This window comes from Astatotilapia calliptera, chromosome 6 (genome assembly GCF_964374335.1).
Source record: "Astatotilapia calliptera chromosome 6, fAstCal68.1, whole genome shotgun sequence".
Taxonomy (NCBI): domain Eukaryota; kingdom Metazoa; phylum Chordata; class Actinopteri; order Cichliformes; family Cichlidae; genus Astatotilapia; species Astatotilapia calliptera.
Window position 1 is genome coordinate 10245733 of NC_137427.1, and position 21689 is coordinate 10267421.

Consider the following 21689-nt stretch of genomic DNA (forward strand, 5'->3'; position numbering starts at 1 on the left):
CTTGGAGCAACTGTAACCCACATCATTTCCTTAGGGGTTAATAAAGTATTCTGATTCTGATAGTTTCAGGCTACATGTCCTGCCATTATCCAATGACACATCTGCTTACCTGTATCTTTTGCTTGTTTCTCCTCCTCTTCTTTTCTATTTTTTCTAAGCTGAGGACTTGATGGCTTTGAACTTTTCTTGTCCATCTTGGTTTTAATTTTGCACTCCAGTACGAACACCCATTCCCCAACCCGAGCATCACCACAACATAACCTAATAGACCTACACCTTAGTTCACAGATTCACTTTGTCTAGGGTTTATGTCTGGGATTTCGCACAACCCAGGATTCAAATCATGAATACATAATGGGCTTGGACTGACAACATTATGAATGAAATGTGCTCTGGAAGCAGCCGGCCGCCTGCCCTTTCGACAGGTTGTGTGTGAGACTTTAAATCATCAAACTATAAATTTTAAATTGTTATTGGTCCCTTTATCCCTAGTTGTAAAGTGTATATTTACTTTTTTACTCTTCTTATATTTATTGTTTGTTTACTTGCACTGCTGTAACTGGAGTCTCGTCGTCTCGTCTCTCTATATACTGGACTGTATGTAGCGGTATGTATGCTGTATGTAACGATGCCGCCCCGGGCAACCGCCCGTATTAAAAACCGCTACTGGTTGTCAGGACCAGAGCCAAAGGGTATAATGTATTCTGAATACTTTGGATTACTTAATATATTATCATGCTTTTTACAACTACATGAATGTACTATTGCTGTGTGATTTATTACTATTACTGAAGGTTACTCACCATACCAATACCAACTAGATTTTTAAATCTTAATATAAAATGAGTAACAGGGTGGACATTAGGTAAGGCTGCACTTTTTGCAGCGATCTCTGAAAACTATTCACGTGTATATAAAACAGGTTTGCGGCTCCGAGCCGTCGTAAAGAGACTTCTGGCAGGCTTGTAGCCGAAAACTAGCTACCCTTAACTTGTCTGGGTCAACTTTGCTAGCGAGACAGAGAGAGGCGTTGAAAGGTTGCTTCGAAGGAAAACAGAACACAGTGTACAGTCGAGTCTTAACAGCTTACTTACAACTGGGCTCGTCAGGCACTCTTTTTGGCTGCAGTGGTTATTATTATATTTACATGCTTCCATCTCCCGATTCTGCTCGGTGACAACTCTGACTTTCCACTTCAGTTTTTCTCTCCCTTCCTCGCGCTCACACACGCACGGGTATGGCAGTCCATTCTCCCTGCAGCACGCACTACACTGCCCATCAGGCTACATTATTTAGGGCTATGCCTGTAACACTCTGCCTATTGCCTTCATATTAAATCATTTTTGTGAATAACTTTTTAAAAATATTTATTCACGTGATTATGCGGCCGCAAGTAGGGGTGACATGGGCCGCGAGATTGAGATGCAGACATTAGAGCCTCTTAATGCGTGTTTTGTTTGGGTTTCCCTGGCGTGGAATTACCAAAAATAGAGATGTCATAGCCTAACATGTGAAACAGGAAAAGACCACCGTGTAATCCATTTTTTTTTTAAAAAAGTAACTGTATTCTGAATACCACCCTTTTAAAAGGTTACTGTAACGGAATACAGTTACTCATATTTTGCATTTTAAATACGTAACGCCGGTACATGTATTCCGTTACTCGCAAACACTGTCTGTATCAGCAATTACATAAACATGAATTTAAGCATCCATTGCAATGTCTTCATGGTGTATCTCTACATAAGGAAATTACATATGTGATATAATGTTATTAAGCTAAAAAATACAGTTAAAAAGCCTACCATAATACAATTACTTGAACACATTGAAAGAAAAACCACTGAGATGACTAGACATCGGTTTCTGTGCAATTTCAGTGCAACTACGCTCCAGTCCAGATGGAGGCGACATTTTTTTATTGTGTTTGAAATTTTTAACAATTTAACCCTCAAAGGTACAAGGAAGAGGAAGAAGAAAACCCGGGGTCGAACATGCATTGATTGGTTATTTCAAGCAGGGAAGTTTGCCGGCGTGGTAGGAGATCTCACACACATCGGTGTCTCCCTGTACGCTCCTGTTAACCTTCCCGCTTCTGCGCAGCTCGACCCGGCCAAAGCCGTCCAGCCCGCCTGCCCCCCCTGTGTGTGTGTGTGTGTGTGCGCGCGCGCGCGTGTTTGTGTTAGCCCTCTGGGAGCAGCATGTCTGATTACAGCTCTCTGCCATCAAATGGAGTCGGAGCAGGAATGAAAAACGACGCTTTCGCAGATGCCGTTCAGCGAGCCAGACAGGTAATCCAAGCGCTCGACTACGAGAGGAGTCAGCCGGCGAGCTAATTAGCTGCTCTGAAACCGCAGCTAGCATAACGACCAGTAACGTTAGCTTTAGTTAGCGAGGTAGCACACTAGCTAATAGCAAAGCCATTCATTTGCCCTACTTTCTGTTCAGATCGAGGCAATTGAATTGTGTGTGTTAGCATGGCTCTGTTACATAAATGAAATGTTTGTCCCTACCGCGATCCTTGAGGTAAATTTAGTGAACTTGGGCTAAGTAAGCAACATTTACTTATTACCCGTTAGTTAACGGTTAGCTGTTATATGGGGATCATCTCCATTCATTTATGAGGCATTTATTAGGTAACTGTATTATAGCATTATGGCTGTTTTGTTTCATGTAGACCATTGACTGAAAAGAGTTCAGGAGCCATCGTTTACTTTTTTTCACTGTAAAGGGTTATTTTTCAGCTAATGGCTATTTTCATTAACAAGTATAGTTGTTTATTTCAACAAAATAAAAAAACACATCGTATATTTTATCTGGTGATAGTTATATTTTGAGATGTTGAATATAGATATATTAAATTAATATTTTTTGATAAATTAAGATCGTTTAAGGTTATTTGTGATACTTGAAGGGACTGCTAGCATTGGATTATAGTTTCTTTGATTTATTAGATTTAAATTAGTGTCGGGTTGTCTGACTGTCGTGCTTCCATTAATTTGGGGCACAGTCACAATGGCTCATGTTTCAAAGTGGCTTCTAATATTATAATAAGTACTTAATATTTGATCAATTATATGTGGATAAGCCCAGGGAGTCAGAACAAACATTTATACAACAAGTGGTAAGATATTTATTATAATGCATAACACAACAAAGGCGAACCAACAATAACCAATAATAAAAAGCAAATTAAACTACACCATCATACAAAACGAACCTATTAAGTTATTCAGTTAGAGAAGAAATAAATGAACATACTGAATAGACATAGAAATAGAAACGAATAGACTTACTGAAAACATAATAAGTCAAAAACAAAGCTTGTTTAAAACAGTGATAAAATGGACATTTAAAGATAATTTATTCCAAACAGAAGCCACTTGACACATGAAAGCTTTTTTTAAACCATTTTTCTGTGATACAAAAGGGACATTAAAAGACCTGGGGATCACATCTTTTTAATTTATAATGTGGAGCAGAACTAAACATTGTTTTGGACTGTAAGAATAACCAGAGTTAAAATGATAACTAAATCATTTGTACCAGCAATTCTTAAACAAGACAGTGTCCATATCAGCACTATGCAGTGAAGGGTTAATGAAAAGTCTGATACAAATCTGTAGTCAATTATATATAATATTAAGAGAATGATGATCAGTTTTGTAGGGATTCAATGCACTGCAATATTATCATTAGTTTATTCTTCCCAACCTGGCACATGCTCACATCTCTCAAAATTTCTACTCTTTCTTTGTAACAAACAACCCAAACCCCTGAATGCCGTGGGAGCATCATTTATTAGCACTACATTATCTCCTCATAATTAAACATATATTCATGTGTCTGTTGATTTGCAGTTTTAAATGTGAAGATCTTTTATTTATATGACATGAGCTGAACATGTCTGAAAGCTCCAAGCAATGTCAAAGATTTCTTACCAAAATAGACACATTTCAGATGTCTTAATGGTGTCTTTGCAAAGGTTTCTGGTTTAATCCAGTATTCACCTCTTTCCAGATTGCAGCTAAAATTGGTGGCGACGGTGTGTCCCCGACAAACAACGGAGGAGCCGAGAGCTACCCGTTCACATCACAGAAACGATCCCTGGAAGAAGGAGGTAGAAAATCTGATCAAACTTGGACTCTGTCTACAGTTTCCTTTACTCCACTTTGAAGGCTTACTATTATTTTTGTTTCCAGATGAACCCGATGCCAAGAAGGTAGCATCACAGAGTGAAAGAGATTCTGCAATGTGTACGTTAAACAATTCTCTAGTTACAATAACTCCTTTTTGCTCAGTTTCCACCTGCTCACCAGTTTTGAATCTCTTACAGCTATTGGAGCTCAGCTAGCTGCTCTGTCCCAGCAAAGGTTTGACTTTTATTTTTCTTTATGTAAACACCTTTTGCTGTTTATTGTTGAAACACTGTATGTCATTATTTATTCACGATCATGTGTCTGCAGTGTAAGGCCCTCCACAATGACAGAAGAGTGCAGAGTGCCTGATAGCATGGTTGGGCTCAGTGAGTAGACAAACCCTTCATAAACTGTACAAATTATTCCCGTGTTGCTATGTTACACATGTTCAGACTAAACTCAACATTCTTCTGTTTTCCTTAAAGTCATTGGGCGAGGAGGCGAACAGATTAACAAAATTCAGCAAGAATCTGGCTGCAAAGTCCAAATTGCACACGGTGAGCTGTGATTAGTTAAGTAAACGGTGCCTCATCGATATACCATCGTCCCTTTTGATTTATAATTGTTATCATATCAATCCACAGACAGTGTTGGTCTGCCAGATAGAAGCATTTCCCTCACAGGATCACCCGATGCCATACAGTAAGTTGGTCCTTTAAGTCTTTTAAATATTGGGAAAAGCTGTCAAGAAGTTTGGTTTGTGGTAAATTTTATTTCATTATTAATATCTGTAGGGAGAAATGGTAACGAGATTGATGGCCAGCCTAGTTAAATGATAGACAAACCTCCTGGTACAGCTTTAGATTGTGTGAAATCTTTATTTCCTGTGTACTTGTTAAGTTTCAGTGGTTTGCACTATTGGGATGAGTTTGGCCTCTAAGACATGACTCTGTGTTGTCTGTGTCCTATATTAAGCTTAAACCATAAATATGGTCCTTAAACTAATCATTGTTTGTTTGCTATTGTATGTATGCCATGAATCTTTAGGTGACTGGAGGAAGTTGGCGTGCTCTCAGAGATTTGGACATGTTGTGTAACTGCTTGGATACTATAAGATGTCAGAAGCTTTATCAGTTCTAAGGCACTCTGTGCAACATAGATCTAATGAAACTTGTCTAGGACAACAAGACAGGTTGGCTGCATGGTGATTTAAAAAATATTGAATCATGGGCTGTGACTGCTGTAGCTTGTTCCCATTCTTTGTCCTCCTTGAGGCAATCATGATTTATTTTTATTTTTTTTTGGATCAGCGTGTTATTTCATGCAGCATTCCTGTTGGTTGGTCCTAGGTCGTACCTACAGTCACATTGGGAGATAGTCCTTATTATAAACATTTGGCAGTGTTACCTGTTCAAATCCTTGCAGCTTTCTGAGGCAATGCCATACTGTGTGCTGTAAAAGTTGCTTGGACCTTCTGCAGTAATGGTGTGAAATGTTAACTAGGTTGCGTCTGTGCCACATTAACCTTGTGTTCTTCAATCATTTCATGACCTTGATATGAATTTGCTTGCAGGAGAGCCAGGGCGATTCTAGATGACATTGTGTCCAGAGGTCACGAGTCAACCAATGGTCAGTCAAGTTCCATGCAAGAGATGATAATCCCTGCTGGAAAGGCTGGCCTTATTATTGGCAAAGGAGGAGAGACTATCAAACAACTGCAGGTGACACATGCAGCATTCAGTTATACAGATGGTGATGATTATTTATTTAACCAGGAAAAGATAGCCAGCAACACTGCTTTTGTAAGAGTGCAGAGATCAGTAGTTGCATAAACTAGTAACGCAAACAAATGTGCGCATAAAATGCACAAAATTAAGTATATAATTAAAGTAACAATCAAAGTTGCAAACTTGAAGCTGGGGAAAACTAAAACAGCAGAACAGTTAATTGTTTTGATTTGTGCCAAGAAAGGCCTTAATTATCAGGAGTAACATTTAGAACCTGAGGTAACTCAAGGTCATATAAAGTGACTTTAAACATTTAGACCATCTCCTGAAGGTTGTTTTTAATTCCAAGATGAGGGAGCTGTAGAAATTAAAGCATAAAAATATTTGGAAAAAAATTATTATTACAAATAACACCTGACATATCACATAGTACGAAATACAAGTGCAACAAATGGACAGTCTGATGTGCCGAAGTTTGGTTAGTCTGCCATGTGTCTGTAATATACCTCTTCCTTAATTCTTAGGAGCGAGCTGGAGTCAAAATGATTCTTATCCAAGATGCGTCGCAGCCACCCAACATAGATAAACCTCTTCGTATCATTGGAGACCCATACAAAGTCCAGGTACCGTTTTGGGTTAAGTGGTTTCATTTGTGCGGGAAATATGTTAAGCTGCTGTTGGTTAAAATTTTTCATTGTGTTGCCTTTCTAGCAAGCTAAGGAGATGGTTAATGAGATCCTACGAGAGAGAGAACATCAGGGTTTTGGAGAGAGGAACGAATATGGATCAAGGATGGGAGGAGGGGGCATAGAAGTGAGTAAAGACAGTGTGTTTGAATTCGACCAGCACAGTGAGACACATCAACTCTGAATGGTTAAGTGTTTATTTAATGTTACAGATAGCTGTCCCGCGGCACTCTGTGGGAGTTGTGATTGGTCGCAGTGGAGAGATGATCAAGAAGATCCAGAGTGATGCTGGCGTGAAAATACAATTTAAACCAGGTACACTCTCACTCTACTTTCACTGCATGTAATAAAATTGAAAAATATCTTCACCCCACTGGGGAGGTGGGCGACGTGGACACCCAAGTTTGGGAATACGATAACTCGAAAATGAGATGACATAGTTTTGAAATTCATACCACAGGTGCATCTGCTACAAATCTTGGATGAATTTGAATCGTGACTTTGACCTTGAGGTCAAGGTCAGAGCTCAAATTTTCTGAAAGTCTTGTGGGTGTGATAACTGAGAAGGAAGTCACCTAGGATGTTCACATTTATACCATACATACATCTACTCAGTATTGGTGGCTAGAAATTTTTGTTTGTTTGTTTTTGTCTCAGTGTGGACTCTCATCAATAAACCCAACTGTCATTTTCCTACTCTTTACAGATGATGGTACAGGTCCTGAAAAGATTGCTTATATTATGGGTCCACCAGACCAGTGTCAGCACGCTGCCTCGATCATCACTGACCTGCTACAGAGCATCCGTGCCAGAGAGGAGGGTGGGCAAGGGGTAAGTACACGCTGAAGAGACGGGCAGGGGATGTAATTTAAAATGCTCAATTTAAACTCCATATTTTTTCTTCTTGGATTATGCTAGAGTAGCTTTGCATGATTCCAAATAATCCTTATTTATTGCATACTGGGTGTTTATGCAGACCCTCAGGTTATGTGTATGAAACAGATCATTTTAGCTCCTCTTTTCCTCTCTAGATAGGCTAGCCATTAAACAGAGAAGGTGCAAACACAAAGTGGGTGGGGCCAAAGCTGTGTGGCTGAGATGACCATTAAGTCAGTCTTCAGCCTGAACTTTTGGCACCCAGGGATAACTGTTATAAACACTGACCTCATTATTTGAAATGTTACACATGTTTATTAAGGGCCTCTTTAAGAAATTTTAATGTTGAATTTTGTGTTAATTAAAAAGAATGTGGCATGTTTCTTTCACAGGGTCCACCGGGTCCTGGTGCTGGTATGCCACCTGGTGGCCGAGGGCAGGGTAGAGGCCAAGGGAACTGGGGTCCACCAGGAGGTGAGATGACTTTCTCCATCCCTGCTCACAAATGTGGGCTTGTTATTGGCAGAGGAGGAGAGAATGTCAAGTCCATCAACCAGCAAACTGGTGCATTTGTGGAGATATCTCGTCAGCCACCTCCAAACGGTGACCCGAATTTCAAACTGTTCACCATCAGAGGGTCTCCACAACAGATTGATCATGCAAAGCAGCTTATAGAAGAGAAGATTGAGGTAGGTTCACATTACTTACAAAGCAGAGAATGACTTTAAGCAGCTGCCTAAAGATCCCATGCAGTCTGAAGTTATTGGTATAATGATTTTTATTCCCTGTTTTTCCAGGCCCCATTGTGTCCTGTGGGTGGTGGTCCTGGTCCAGGAGGGCCACCTGGTCCAATGGGTCCCTATAATCCGAACCCTTATAATGCAGGGCCTCCTGGTGGAGCTCCTCAGTAAGTACAGTGTGTAAATAGTTGTGCCAGTGTGTTTTCTTTCAGGGTTAACTCATATAAGTAGGTGGTTTATGCTTTAACTGTCCCGTCTCTCTGCAGTGGAGCTGCACCAGGTGGTGCCCAGTATTCTCAGGGTTGGGGAAATGCCTATCAGCAGTGGCAAGCCCCAAATCCATATGACCCCAGTAAGTCCTTTATTTATTTCTCTTTTGTTTGTTTCAGTACTTTATTATTTATTCCTCAACTCAATTTCATCTTTCCCAATTAGATAAGGCTGCAGCAGACCCAAATGCAGCATGGGCAGCCTACTATGCACAATATTACGGGCAGCAGCCAGGGGGGACAATGCCAGCTCAGAATCCAGGAGCTCCTGCAGCAGCAGCAGCACCAGGGGACCAGAGCCCGGCAGCCCAGACTGCTGGGGGTCAGCCAGACTACACCAAGGCTTGGGAAGAGTATTATAAGAAGATGGGCATGAGTAAGTTGGAACTAATTTTGAGTAAATAATGTTTATTAAGTCTGTAACTGACAGCCTTTAACAACTTCAAATATTTAATTCTTAAAGAATTTAAAAAGTCACAACCGTCAAATGTGCTGCCATCTCACAAGTGACTTTAATGCTAATATATTATTCATTCATCCATATGTGCTTGTAGCATGTAACTGTACATATATAATGTATGTTTGCACTTGTTTTTCTTTTCCAGCTCAGCCAGCAGGAGGGGCAGCAGCTGCTCCAGGCACAGCAGCAGCCCCCACAGCAGCTGCAGCAGGAGGAGCTGCACCTGGTGGCCAGCAGGACTACAGTGCAGCCTGGGCTGAGTACTACAGACAGCAGGCTGCCTACTATGGACAGACAGGCCAGGCTCCTGGACAAGCAGCTGCTCCACAGCAGGGACAACAGGTATGGCTGATGTTTAAAACTGACCTCATGGCTGCTTGGAAGGGGGTAAACTAAGCTAATTAATTGGCTATATATTTAATTAATGAAAAAAGAATTCATTTGGGAATAATTCCCCAAATTTTGTGTATAGAATTCTGTAAAAATGGATAATAGAGTGATCCTCACAGCTATGAGATAACATTATGGTAGGCTACAAAACTGTTCTGGAAGCAGGGTAACAAATGGACACCGCCTTGTGTAAAGATGGAGTAAAAAGCAAGATCTGGATATATGTGATTTGTAGTTCAGTTGGAATGGTAACATGCAAAAATGTATATGCATCTATGTCAAAGTGGGTTGGTCAAAAGGCCAGCAATGATGTTTCCAACCATCACTGGTATGAGTTCACCGATGAAGTTAAGCTCAATTACACGTAGGATTTTTTTATATGAACCAGGGATGTTTTATCTTGGGTTAAGCTTCTCAACCAGTAGCTTAAATCAACCACATCAGTAGTTTCCATATTCTTCTGTCTAACGATGGAAATGGCATTTACGTTGAATTATTTATTTGGCACCTTTCATGCAAGTTACCTTCAGTTCAAAGTATTTTACAGATAACTGACAAGAAGATGGAACAAAGCAAATAAACATTTATAAATCAAAATTTAAAATGACTCTTTAGTACCATAAGGGTATATCAACTGAATTTGAGAAGAACTAGAAAATATGGTAAAACTTAATACTAAAAGAAAATGGTTGAAAAAAACAGAAAAAGCCTTTTTTTAAAAAAGTTAATACCAGGAAATCGACTACATCAACTGTTGATTTTGATTGTAAGAACATTTTTGTCTTTTATTAGTGTGACTAGATCAGTGCTTCTCTATGACATCTTTTCTCTTCTTTTCAGGCCCAGTAAACGTGTGACGTGTTCTGTTGGGCAGATGTGTTGAATCTCCGGGCTTGGTTTTTTTTGTTTGTTTTTTTTAAATTCCCAGTTTTTTTTGGGCTTTAATAGGACAATAAGCCTGTGGTTAACTCATCCTCTCAGACATTTTGTATTCAAACCTTCCTGTTTGTTTAATTTTTTTTAATGAAATTCAAAAGGGAATGCGTTTTGCAGATGTATTGAAAAAAAGCACTAACTTACCCCTTCACCTCACCTTCACCTTGTAATACATCAGATGGTTTGGAATTTTTTTCTTAAATGTGAAATAATAAGCATCTTTTCTTGCAAGCTAGCACAACAGCATCTCAACAATGACTCACATGTCAGTAGTTTTCCCCTTCTGTTTGCTGAAGGTAAAAACTGTCTAGCAGTATTTTGAATATATTCAAAAAATTATGTTTGTATGGCAGAAGTTGTTGGTCTTTTTTCTTCTTCTTCTTCTTCTTCTTCTTGGTACTTTTTTAAACTTCAGTTTTTTTTACAAAAAAAGATTCCAGTGTTTAAGTTGCAGGTGAACTTCTCCCTGCTGTCATAATTTCTTATTTTTAATTACATTCTCTGTGATTTTCCTCAAGGGGCAAGTCTTGTGTCTGTATACAGTGTATGCTACTGAACAGAAGACCGTGTGTAAGTTGGCTGTAATAAGGCACTAACTGTCCTGCAGTTATGTAGGCTGGTTCTTTGTGCATGTATGTGTTTGTGTGCTTGACTGCCCTTGGTTTCATTTCTACATCTTTACAATGAAAAGAATAGTCTCTTTTCCAGTAAGTTCTCTTATTGTATGCTGATTTATTTTTTTTTCTTTTTGTTTGTTTTGTTTTTTACAGCTTGTTTTTAAATACTTAAATAAAAACATTCAATTACCAGTCTTGTGTGATAATCCCCTGTGCTGTTTGTAATGCCACATTAGCTAATATGCCTAAAATTAAAGTTATTCTTTCAAGTTTAATGTTTTTTATTCATATTTGAAAGTTTTCAACACTGAGATAAAAACTATAGCCTCTTTAATAGTATTGTAGGGGATACAAAATATTACCCCTGACAAGTAAGATAAGATCAGATAAATGAAAATAAAAAAATCCAAGTGGACGTCACAATCTCACTAAACATCTTCGTATATCTCATCTCATTCTTAATGTCTTGACAAATTTTCCCAGGTTATTTTTTATATCAGATCACTAAGAAGAATTTTCACACCTGCCTATTTGTAACTAAAATCCTAGGCACGTCAAAAAACAAACAAACGCATGCATGTCTTCCTTTGTGGTTGCTTCCCTCGGGATGTTCCCCTTGTCGTGCCTTACTTTTGTTTGGGGTTTTGATGGATGCGAGTACTGGCGGATGAGGGCCGCCCCGTGCAGCCTGTGAGCCAATCGGGACGGGCCTCTGACGGGCAACTGGGAACAGTTCAGGGGGAGATGGCGCCCAGCTCGAAATCTGAAAAGGACGACAGCAAACAGAAAAGCCAAAGAAAACACAAAGACCATGTCGTGAAGCTTCTTATGCGCGGAAAGGTAGGCATGCATCAGCAGGACCTGAAGAGAAAGGTTTAGAATGAGCCGTCAAAGAGAAGGCCTCTACGGTTTCAGGAGCTTCTGAGGCCAGCTAGGAGCTAGCTGCTAACTAGCACCGCGGCTAACTTAATAACAGCCAACGGCTGGCAGGTGGCTAATGCTCCAAACTGTAAAACAATGCAGCTTCCCTGCTCTATGTTATGATATTTATCCATTTTACTTCCCAAGTTGGTTTGCAGATGGCCCATACACATTTTAATGCAACCGAACCGTGTTAAAGTGCTAGCCACTTAAGCCACATTTGTAAAGGTCTATTTGATCTGAGTTTTAACTTTACCAGTCAGCTTTAGCGTTTATTCAACCGCGGCAGCACACCTCAGATTTAATGGCAGTCTTTGTGCATCAAGCGTAATTCATGTACTGTTCGTGTCGTCTTACTGTGCTGGGCATTACACGAAGATGAAGCACAGCAAAATTGCAAAGTATTTTGGGCTTTATGTTACACCGTGTGCTAATTAGCTATATCTACCTCCACTGTGGTTTCTTTCCTGCAGCTGTCAGGGCAGTTTTCTCAGCGCCTGTTCAGGAAGCTGCCACCTCGAGTGTGTGTACCATTGAAGAACATCGTAAGCGAGGAGTTCCTCAGAGCAGGGTACGTATGTGTTTACTGCATTGTTTTACTGTGATTAAAGAACCTTGACTGGCACAGTATGCTTCATTACATGCATGTATACCACACTGGCTGCATCTCAAATAGACTGGGATTATTGGTGACTGAATCAGAGCTGTTGACACTTGTGACACATGGCTGTCTCTTGAAGTTATGAGGGTTCAAAGATGCTGGAAAAAATTTGTTAAAAGCACCAAGTTTCCACCCGCCTCTGGTGTACTTTCAGTACCTGGTACTCAGAAAATATTCATAGTATGAAAATAAAATTTTCCATATGTTCTTTGAATATGATAACATTACTGTATTTTTAAAAAAAGGAATTAGCAGATTCTGAGGATGTCTGGTGGGTAATTGTTGTTATTTTGTATTGTTCATTGTGGAGCATATATGACACCAGTACTTTATCTTTTTGTTTTCAGGCACATCTTTCTTGGCTTCACCAAATGTGGACGCTACGTTCTGTCTTACACCAGTGATTGTGGAGAAGATGATGATTTCTCTTTCTATACTTATCATCTTTATTGGTGGGAGTTTAACCTGCACAGCAGACTCAAGCAGGTAAAAAAAAAATCTAATTGTAATATATAAATATAATTGTAGAATTTATTTTTATTTTCTTTAACTCCTTTGGTTTCTCTTTAGGTCCATCATGTGCGACTGTTTGCAGGAGAGGAAATCTACAGTGACCTGTACCTTACAGTATGTGAGTGGCCAAATGATCACTCCAAAATTGTCATCTTCGGCTTCAAGTAAGGAATGATAATTATTTTTATGAATGGCAAAAATAACCTTATTGCAAGCCACAGGTAGTGATGGCTAAATTATGTGTTGGTGTGTATGTTTCTGCTAAGTACACGCAGCTCCAACTCAGTCCTGATGAATCTAATGATGAGTGATGAGAACAATAGAGACATCTACATCACCATCGCCTCCATGCCACCTCCTAAACCTTGTGCTCAGTGCTGTCCTGTTCCTTCAGTCACTACTATACGCACAGGTTAACAAAAACACATACAGAGCTACTACTTCACCACTCTCATTACGTTTTCCTCTCTCACTCTCATCAGACATCACTTTTTTTCCACAGGAAGTGGTGAGTGTCTTGAACACGGATATGTGCTCAACAGCAGGTACCAGGTGGTATATCCGTTCCCCACTTTTCAGCCAGCTTTCCAGCTTAAGAAGGACCAGGTCATTCTGTTAAACACTAGCTACTCTCTTGTAGCCTGTGGCATCTCACTCTGCCCAGGTAAGACACACACAAATAGTAAAATTGCCACATTTCTCATCTCTTTATAATGCGTCAGATAAGATTTTTATGGATTTAAGATCACCACATTATGAGTTTCCTTATCAATGAGTCCACAAGGGTTTACGCAGCTGAAAACTTCAGACCACCCAGACTCTGCAGACTGTGCACATACACAGACTGGTAATATAATGGATGCAGTTTCTGAGCATAAAAGAGAAAGGCAGTGTTGGAAGATCCTCAATTCTGCATTCATTCTGTTTGCCAGCAGGCAAGTGATTTTGCACTGGTTGCAAAATCACTTACGATTGCAAATAGGGAAATTGCTCTCATCTCCCCTAATCTGTGACTTCAGTAGACACTTACAGTGGGGCAAAAAAGTATTTAGTCAGCCACCGATTGTGCAAGTTCCCCCACTTAAAATGATGACAGAGGTCAGTAATTTGCACCAGAGGTACACTTCAACTGTGAGAGACAGAATGTGAAAAAAAAAATCCATGAATTTACATGGTAGGATTTGTAAAGAATTTATTCGTAAATTAGGGTGGAAAATAAGTATTTGGTCACCTCAAACAAGGAAAATCTCTGGCTCTCACAGACCTGTAACGTCTTCTGTAAGAAGCTTTTCTGTCCCCCACTCGTTACCTGTATGAATGGCACCTGTTTGAACTCATCATCTGTATAAAAGACACCTGTCCACAGCCTCAAACAGTCAGACTCCAAACTCCGCCATGGCCAAGACCAAAGAGCTTTCGAAGGACACCAGGAAAAGTATTGTAGACCTGCACCAGACTGGGAAGAGTGAATCTACAATAGGCAAGCAGCTTGGTGTGAAAAAATCAACTGTGGGAGCAATCATCAGAAAATGGAAGACATACAAGACCACTGATAATCTCCCTCGATCTGGGGCTCCACGCAAGATCTCATCCCGTCATACCTCTGTCATCATTTTAAGTGGGGGAACTTGCACAGTCGGTGGCTGACTAAATACTTTTTTGCCCCACTGTAGGTTATGAGTCACACGTTTCAAGTTCTATAAACCGTGATGTTGAGTTTGTAGATTTTTTTTCTGTTTTTGAGTCGCTAAGCGGGTAAAAGCCTGTGAACGTGTGGTAGTGCTCGGTTTCTCAGATGTGCACCTTGCTCATCACATCTCACATATCATTCATTCTCTCTCTCTCTCTCTCTCTCTCTCTCTCTCTCTCTCTCTCTCTCTCTCTCTCTCTCTCTCTCTCTCTCTCTCTCTCTCTCTCTCTCTCTCTCTCTCTGCCCCCCCCTCTTTAAAAAGAATATTTTATTTTTGCTGTCAGGATGTTAACATCAGTTGTTTTTGCTTTTTTAATGCATAGGTGCATGGTGTGTCCATGTACAAATATCTTCTTTTTTTGTTTGCTTTGTTAATTGTAGGAGCATATATGTTGATCATATCCAGAAACACGGCTGTTCATAGACACACCTTAAACAGCAACTCACTCTTATCTCCAGATAGGATTAGAAGGAACAGTGCTACACTGAGTAGAGGCCTAAAAATGTTTGTGTCTTCAAGAGTAAAAAACCATCACAGTGATGTTTTGCTGTCTGATTTTATCATTATTAGTTTTTTCATTCCTTTTTCTTTGTTTGCTTCAGGTAAACAGGGTCAGTCATCGCAAATCCTTTACACAAAGAGAGCAGCCCTGTCAAGTCAAGCTTCGACGTCTTTTTCCTCCTCTTCTTTGGTCTCTTCTTCCTCACTACCTCAAGAATCTCCTGAACATCGACTTCCACCTAGCAGACCCACTCCAGTCCCCTCATCTCCTAGCCATTCACAAGCAGCGATGCGAGCCCGGGAGTTTGCTGCTGACCTTTTCAGGCGAGCCCAGGGAGGAGGGAAAGATGGTGAAGGCCAGGGGGAGAGGAGAACGTCTGATGGTGGTGTAAAAGAGGCAGTACAGTCAACTGGAGACAAAGGGACCATTGCAGAGACTGTGAGAGAGGAGGGTGGTTGTAAAGGGTTGAGCGTAGAAGAGAGGACTAATTTACTACAACCATTAACCTCAGGTGTTAGCCATAGTCTGCCACAGGTATCGGAACAAGTGATGTCTCCCGCCTCTTCTTCCTCATCCCCGTCAGCCACTCCAACTATGTCTTCATGCCAGGAAGCCAGCCCCAGTGAGCCTGGATATGTAAACTACTCACGCCTACACTACCGCTTACAACAGCCAGGGGCAGCAGAGCAGAATGCCGGAGGTGAGAGATGATAAAAGACAGAGTCAAAGAATGTGTCCGGTCAGATCCAAAGATGCTGACTGGTATTTCTTCCTCATTTGTTTTTCTAGGTTATGAAGATGATAAAGTCCAGCTGCCTTTCACAGTCACAGATCTGAAAGGACGTAACCTCCAGCTGGTTACAGGGCCACACAATGGACAGGTAGGTGTTGGTGCATGTGACTGTAAAGTCAATGGAGAACATGTATGGAAGTAGCAGTAAGGAATAAGTAAGAACTGTCCTGGGGATGTTGGAGTTACAGGGCTGAGTAACCAGAATGGACATGAATTAGACACTTTGAAGACAAAGGTAGAGAGGCAAAGCTGAGATGGTTTGGACACGTACAGAGTATTTTTGTGTGTGTGGTTGATCATGAATTTGTACTTTTTGTTTTGCAGAGTGTTTGTGTTGAGCAGCTGACTCTGGATTTTGAATATCTAATCAATGAGGTGATCAGGAGTGATGCTGCCTGGGCCACACAGTTCTGCTCCTTTAGTGACTATGATGTTGTGATATTAGAGGTCAGCACACACACACACGGAGCTCAGGACACTCGCATTGTCTAATTTACACCTGACTCAAGGTTGCTGTAGCTTTTATGAAACTTGTCATATATGCAGACTGTTTTTATTGTGTTTATTATAAAGTCTTACAGTATTAAAACAGTACTTTCATGTTGCATCACGGCGTGGACTGCAAATACCAGTTCTCATTAAACCTTTGGGTCTTAAAAACTAAGCTGTGTAACTTATCAGTCAGCTGACGCTGCAGCCACTAGCTGGTTGTTTTAGTAAAGTATGGTGACTGTTTGTTCCAAAATGTTACATCATCATCTGCAACTGCAAACAAAAGCAAGAGAAGTCCATAGACTAGTTGTTCCACTTTTTTTTTTTTTTAATACTGGTTGCTAGTGACGGGACACAGCTACAACATGTAGACAGCAGCCTGCAAAACAACTAATCTGATATTGAGTGTGAGCAATATTATGCACAGCTCAAAGTGTACATTTCAGCGACATTTAAAATATGATTTGATTTTTAAAGAATGTGAATCCTAGTTTTAAACAGTCCTCCGCTTTCTCTCCTCTGAGTCAGGCTGGTGTATTGCATTGTTTAAAGTTGATTCTAATAGTGTGTTTGTTACTTTCCAAATTGTAATTGATCTCAGATCATGTTGGTATTTATATCTTGGGACTTAATTGAAAAAGTGTCATCCTAAAAATACCTGCCTTTGTGAATCTTAAACTCACTTTTAGAGAACATATTGAGCCCTAAATGAAGTAATTGAAGGTTAAATTCGTTTTTTATTATTGTAATATGGCCTGTAGTAATTTGATTTTGGAGTTAGGAAGACACTTGCACATGCTTCGTTCCTAAAAGAGCCTAGTTATGGTTACACTTAATTACTGGTATGCTGCTGCCTCTACAGATCATCGTCTAGACCAGGGGTAGGCAACACCAGGCCTCGAGTGCCGGTGTCCTGCAGGTTTTAGATGTGTCCTTGATTCAACACAGCTGATTCAAATGGCTAAATTACCTCCTCAACATGTCTTGAAGTTCTCCAGGGGGCTGGTAATGAACTAATCATTTGATTCAGGTGTGTTGAACCAGGGTGAGCTTTAAAACCTGCAGGACACCGGCACTCGAGGCCTGGCGTTGCCTACCCCTGGTCTAGATTCACTTTTGCATCTAATTTATTGTCCAGTACACATCACAGTTTGACTAGTATTGGCAGGGATAGCTCAGTAGGTAGAGTGGTTGCCCCACGATAGGAAGCTTGTGGGTTCGACCCCACTGAACACCTACCCTGAGGTACCCCTGAGCAAGGTACCGTCCCTACACACTGCTCCCCGGGTGGCTGCCCACTGCTTCACTTAAATGCAGAGGAGTAATTTCCCTACGGGGACTAACACATACACATTATTATTATTATTATTATTATTATTATTATTATTTGTATATTTTTAACAACAAAGCCAAATGGAGTAAAGTCTTCCTGATTTGTCACAAACCTACACTTAAGATTTTTCCCTCGTTTAGACCTCTTAAGGATACTTGTATTTTTGCAGAACTTGGAGGCATAGTGTTCTCTTATTTTGCACCTTGGTCACAGAGTAACCTTCATAACAACAAGAACTAAAGGTTAATGTTTTTGTTTTGCTGGTGGGTTTAAAGAACTTATAAATGATTCTGTAACTGAAGAGTGCAACTGTTGCTCCAGAGGTGGATTTTAGATTATGTGTTGCTGTCTGTTTATGGAAAATGCAGCTTTATCATTTTTGCAGGCTTTTGTTTCCTTGGTTATGCTTCCCTTGAAAAAAGAAAAGAGATATTAATCTCAAGGGACTTTCTGGTTAAATTAAAAATAAAAAAGCAAGGCTTAAATACACACAGTCAGTGTTTAAGCCTGTTCAGTAGATTGTATGAATTCTTTGCATTTTTTTTTTTTTTTAAATTTCTAGTCCACTAGTTTTCTCCAACTAGGAAATTTCTGATTTCCTTAATTTTAATTTCATACATTTAGTGCATGAACCATGGAAGAACACTTTGCATGTAGGTAACATGTTTTTGATGTGTATCAGGTGTGTCCAGACAGCAACATTGTGATGATCAACATTGGTCTGCTGTTACTAGCATTCTCCAACTCTGACGAGGAGCACTGCAGGTACTTCGCCTGCTCTTTTACCCTAAAGCACCTCGACCCTCACCTGTTTGACCCGCCTTGGATTTTTGACCCGGTGGCTCTTATTGTTTTCAGGCCAAACACATACCATTCCAACCTGCAGGTTAGCTGGGACCTCAACACGGGTGTATGTCGCACTGTGGGTGTTGGCGACCTCACAGAAGTCAAGGGTCAGACAAGGTGAGCCCTGCAAGCCTGTACCACATACACAGGTTCTCTCTGCCTCCTGTTTCTCGTTAGTTCAGTTGTATTGAAAGGTTTTGTCTGTCCGTCAGCGGGACCGTCTGGAGTTCGTACAGGAAGTCCTGTGTGAACACGGTGATGAAGTGGCTTGTCCCCGAGAGCAGCTCCCGTTACATCAACCGCATGACCAATGAAGCTCTCCACAAGGGTGAGTATATAGACACAGAAACAGATGAACATAAATCCTCCCAAATAAATCTGTCAAAAATAAAAACTGCCAAATGTTAAGTCCTTTTTGGAGAAATGAGACCTTAGTGAGCTGTAAGATAGAAGATCAGAATAAACAAGAGAGCCTTTGACTTTCTAGTCCCAAAAAAATACTGCACTTTCTTTCTGTGTTTAGGACCAAACATTTGACAGCAATAGGCTTTCTGTGCCCCCTGTTTAGAGACCAAAAGCACATCAAAAACATTAAAAGATGAGACTTCTCAGATGTTAAGGACCTGTGTATTTGGACTAATGTTTCTGACTGATTGAAAAGATGAATTGATTGCTTTGTTTTTTAAGTATATGGGATGAGTTTTTATGTTACCAATGATGAAATCACATTCCACCTCATCTATTAAATTACTAAGCTTAATACTAGAAGTCAACTGAGAAAAAAGTAAAGACTGATCCCCTGCGCAGCTTTAATCCAAACTCATGTTTCTTCCTTATACTGAAAAAGAAATAGAGATCTGACTTCTCTTCCTTAACCCCCTCAGGCTCAAATTAAACTTTTTGTTGCTAATGCACAACCAAGTCCTGCAGTGGTACTTCTGAGTAAAAAAAACTCATAAAATATGTATGTGGGGTAATCAGGTTGTTAGTTTTTAACTGTTGCAAATCTGCAACGCCTGCCTCCAGAGGGTTAAAAACGTCTTATTTTATTTTATTTTTAGTTTTCATCTTTTGTATCAATAAAAGAAAAAGAGAGAGAGAGAGTTAAGTCCCGCTCTTTTCTCACCTGCAGGCTCATCTCTGCAAGTGTTGGCAGATAGTGACCGGTGTACCTGGATTGTATTGTGAAGGAAGAAGCGATCCACATGTGTCCAAACAACATAAAGAAAAGCACACAGAAGTACACGTTGACATGAGCTCACCTGCAGTATCGACCTTAATCGGAGGCTCCGTTTGTAGCATGTGTTACAAACCAAGAGCTGGACTGAACAAAGACTTCATTTTTACTTTTGTTTTTATACATTAAGGCAGTTTTATTGTCAGTGAGTGTGAGTAACTGAATGTATGTGATATCTGTACAAGGTGGGTGTATGAGAAATTTAACAGATTTTGCTGCTTCTGAACTCATTTCTTATCCAGTGTGGACCAGCTCTGTCCAGCTGTGTGTAAGGCTGCAGTATTTGAAATTTGAAAAACTCTACTGCTTCACTTGATTTCTGTTTTTGTTTTTTTAAAACCCTCGTCAGTGGAACCAGGAGTCACCTGCTTAGCTGGCTGCTGTCGTGCTGTATGAGTGACAGCATGGAATACAGACTGTATTCTGCTGGGATCTTTTGTTTAAATAAAATGTTCAAAAGCGTTATGAGTGTGCTGTGATGATAACTGGATACATGAAAATAATCCAACAGTCTGCAGAGAAGATCTTGCCTGGAGGGGAAATAATTACCACAAAAGTTGTCATGTGACTTCAGCTGAAGCAGTGCTGGTTCCCTAACTAGAACCATTTATATACAAAACAGAACAGGCCCAACATTGGAACAGACCACACTGTCTAATACTAAAGTTACATTAAAAGACGCAAAGAGCTGGTTTCGCTCAAGGAAAACATACACAGAGAAGAGGTAAAAGTACTCCACATGTTTAACCGATTAACATACAAATAAAACACAAACGTGTTTTGTTTTTCTTTAAACGTCGTACAGTCTTGTCAACTTGTGAGATCTGCATGATCCATAAAGCAACTGAGTTTTGGGTCTGTTAGTGTAGTACTGGGTATTTGCAGTGAGGCTAAAAAGGTTCCATGAGCTCCTAACCGTCAGAATTTTTATTCTTTGTTACATTTTCAGTTTGGTCGTCTGAAGCCTAAAGACCTTTTGGACTTTTTATCAGATTTTGTTCGTCTCCTTCTACAGCCATAAAACATCTGTATAATTTGACATTTATACCTTTTTTTTTTTAAATTTCACTAGTTGAATGTATTAATAGAACAATTTTGTAGACTAATCAATTTTAATACTACAATGTCCCAAATTTATAATTTAAGTACAGAGAAACTTAAATTTAGGTTTACCTTTTACTGTTCATTAAATGGTCCCTGATCTTCTGTCTTTTAGCTGAAGTAGACCCCCGGGCCATCCATCAGGTCTGACTTGTACAACCTGAGCATTAATTTGTATAAGAACCAAAGAATGAATGAGGGACACGATCAGTTCTGCAAACTCCCACCAAACCAAACCTGAATCTGAGGTTTAACTAATGGACGAACTCCCATCCTCCGTGGCATAAACTTTCCCAGGCAGGTTGAGGATCATGATCCCCCTGAAATGGCTACATGATCAAAGGTCTGCTGCCTTAGTTTGCCAATCCAGAGGAACTGCCCCTGACAGCCGATGTTGCGAGGGGCATCAGTGGCAACAGCCCCACAACATCTAGAGCAGGTCTTCTCTGAGCCCTCAGGTTCTCTTTTTCCTGAGTCTCCGTTTGACTTATTTAAACCTAAGAAAAAAATATTATGAAAACAAAGGTGGTCATTTTTTGGGACAATTCCATTACAGCCTTTGTTTCATTTTGAGGACTCCCAAACCAAACTGCCCATCCCCAAACCAACCTCCAGTTGGAAAATGTGGTTAAGAAAGAAATTCCAAGAACAACACAGGGAATGAAGGAAAAACAGTCTGGCACAAGTTTTGATAGCAATCACATCTCTTTAGTTATAACAGTGAGAATAAAGCTACAAACATTGATCACAGGTTTAAGT

At 40.1% G+C, this 21689-nt stretch overlaps 2 protein-coding genes across 2 annotated transcripts; both read left to right on the plus strand.

The window, feature by feature from the left end:
* Positions 1–1938: 1938 nt before the first annotated feature.
* Positions 1939–11032, plus strand: khsrp (KH-type splicing regulatory protein). Its single transcript, XM_026170191.2, has 18 exons — positions 1939–2291; positions 4021–4120; positions 4203–4256; positions 4337–4373; positions 4467–4525; positions 4625–4696; positions 4784–4841; positions 5713–5860; positions 6391–6489; positions 6578–6679; positions 6765–6867; positions 7259–7383; positions 7821–8117; positions 8226–8335; positions 8435–8520; positions 8604–8813; positions 9043–9239; positions 10128–11032. The coding sequence occupies exons 1-18, from the start codon at positions 2202–2204 to the stop codon at positions 10134–10136; spliced, it is 1956 nt and encodes a 651-aa protein (XP_026025976.1). The 5' UTR covers positions 1939–2201; the 3' UTR covers positions 10137–11032.
* A 444-nt stretch (positions 11033–11476) lies between these two features.
* dcaf15 (DDB1 and CUL4 associated factor 15) lies at positions 11477–20292 on the plus strand. Its single transcript, XM_026170189.2, has 13 exons — positions 11477–11680; positions 12235–12332; positions 12770–12908; positions 12993–13099; positions 13202–13347; positions 13438–13599; positions 15229–15828; positions 15918–16009; positions 16246–16368; positions 18429–18511; positions 18605–18709; positions 18805–18920; positions 19725–20292. The coding sequence occupies exons 1-13, from the start codon at positions 11492–11494 to the stop codon at positions 19778–19780; spliced, it is 2016 nt and encodes a 671-aa protein (XP_026025974.1). The 5' UTR covers positions 11477–11491; the 3' UTR covers positions 19781–20292.
* Positions 20293–21689: the final 1397 nt, after the last annotated feature.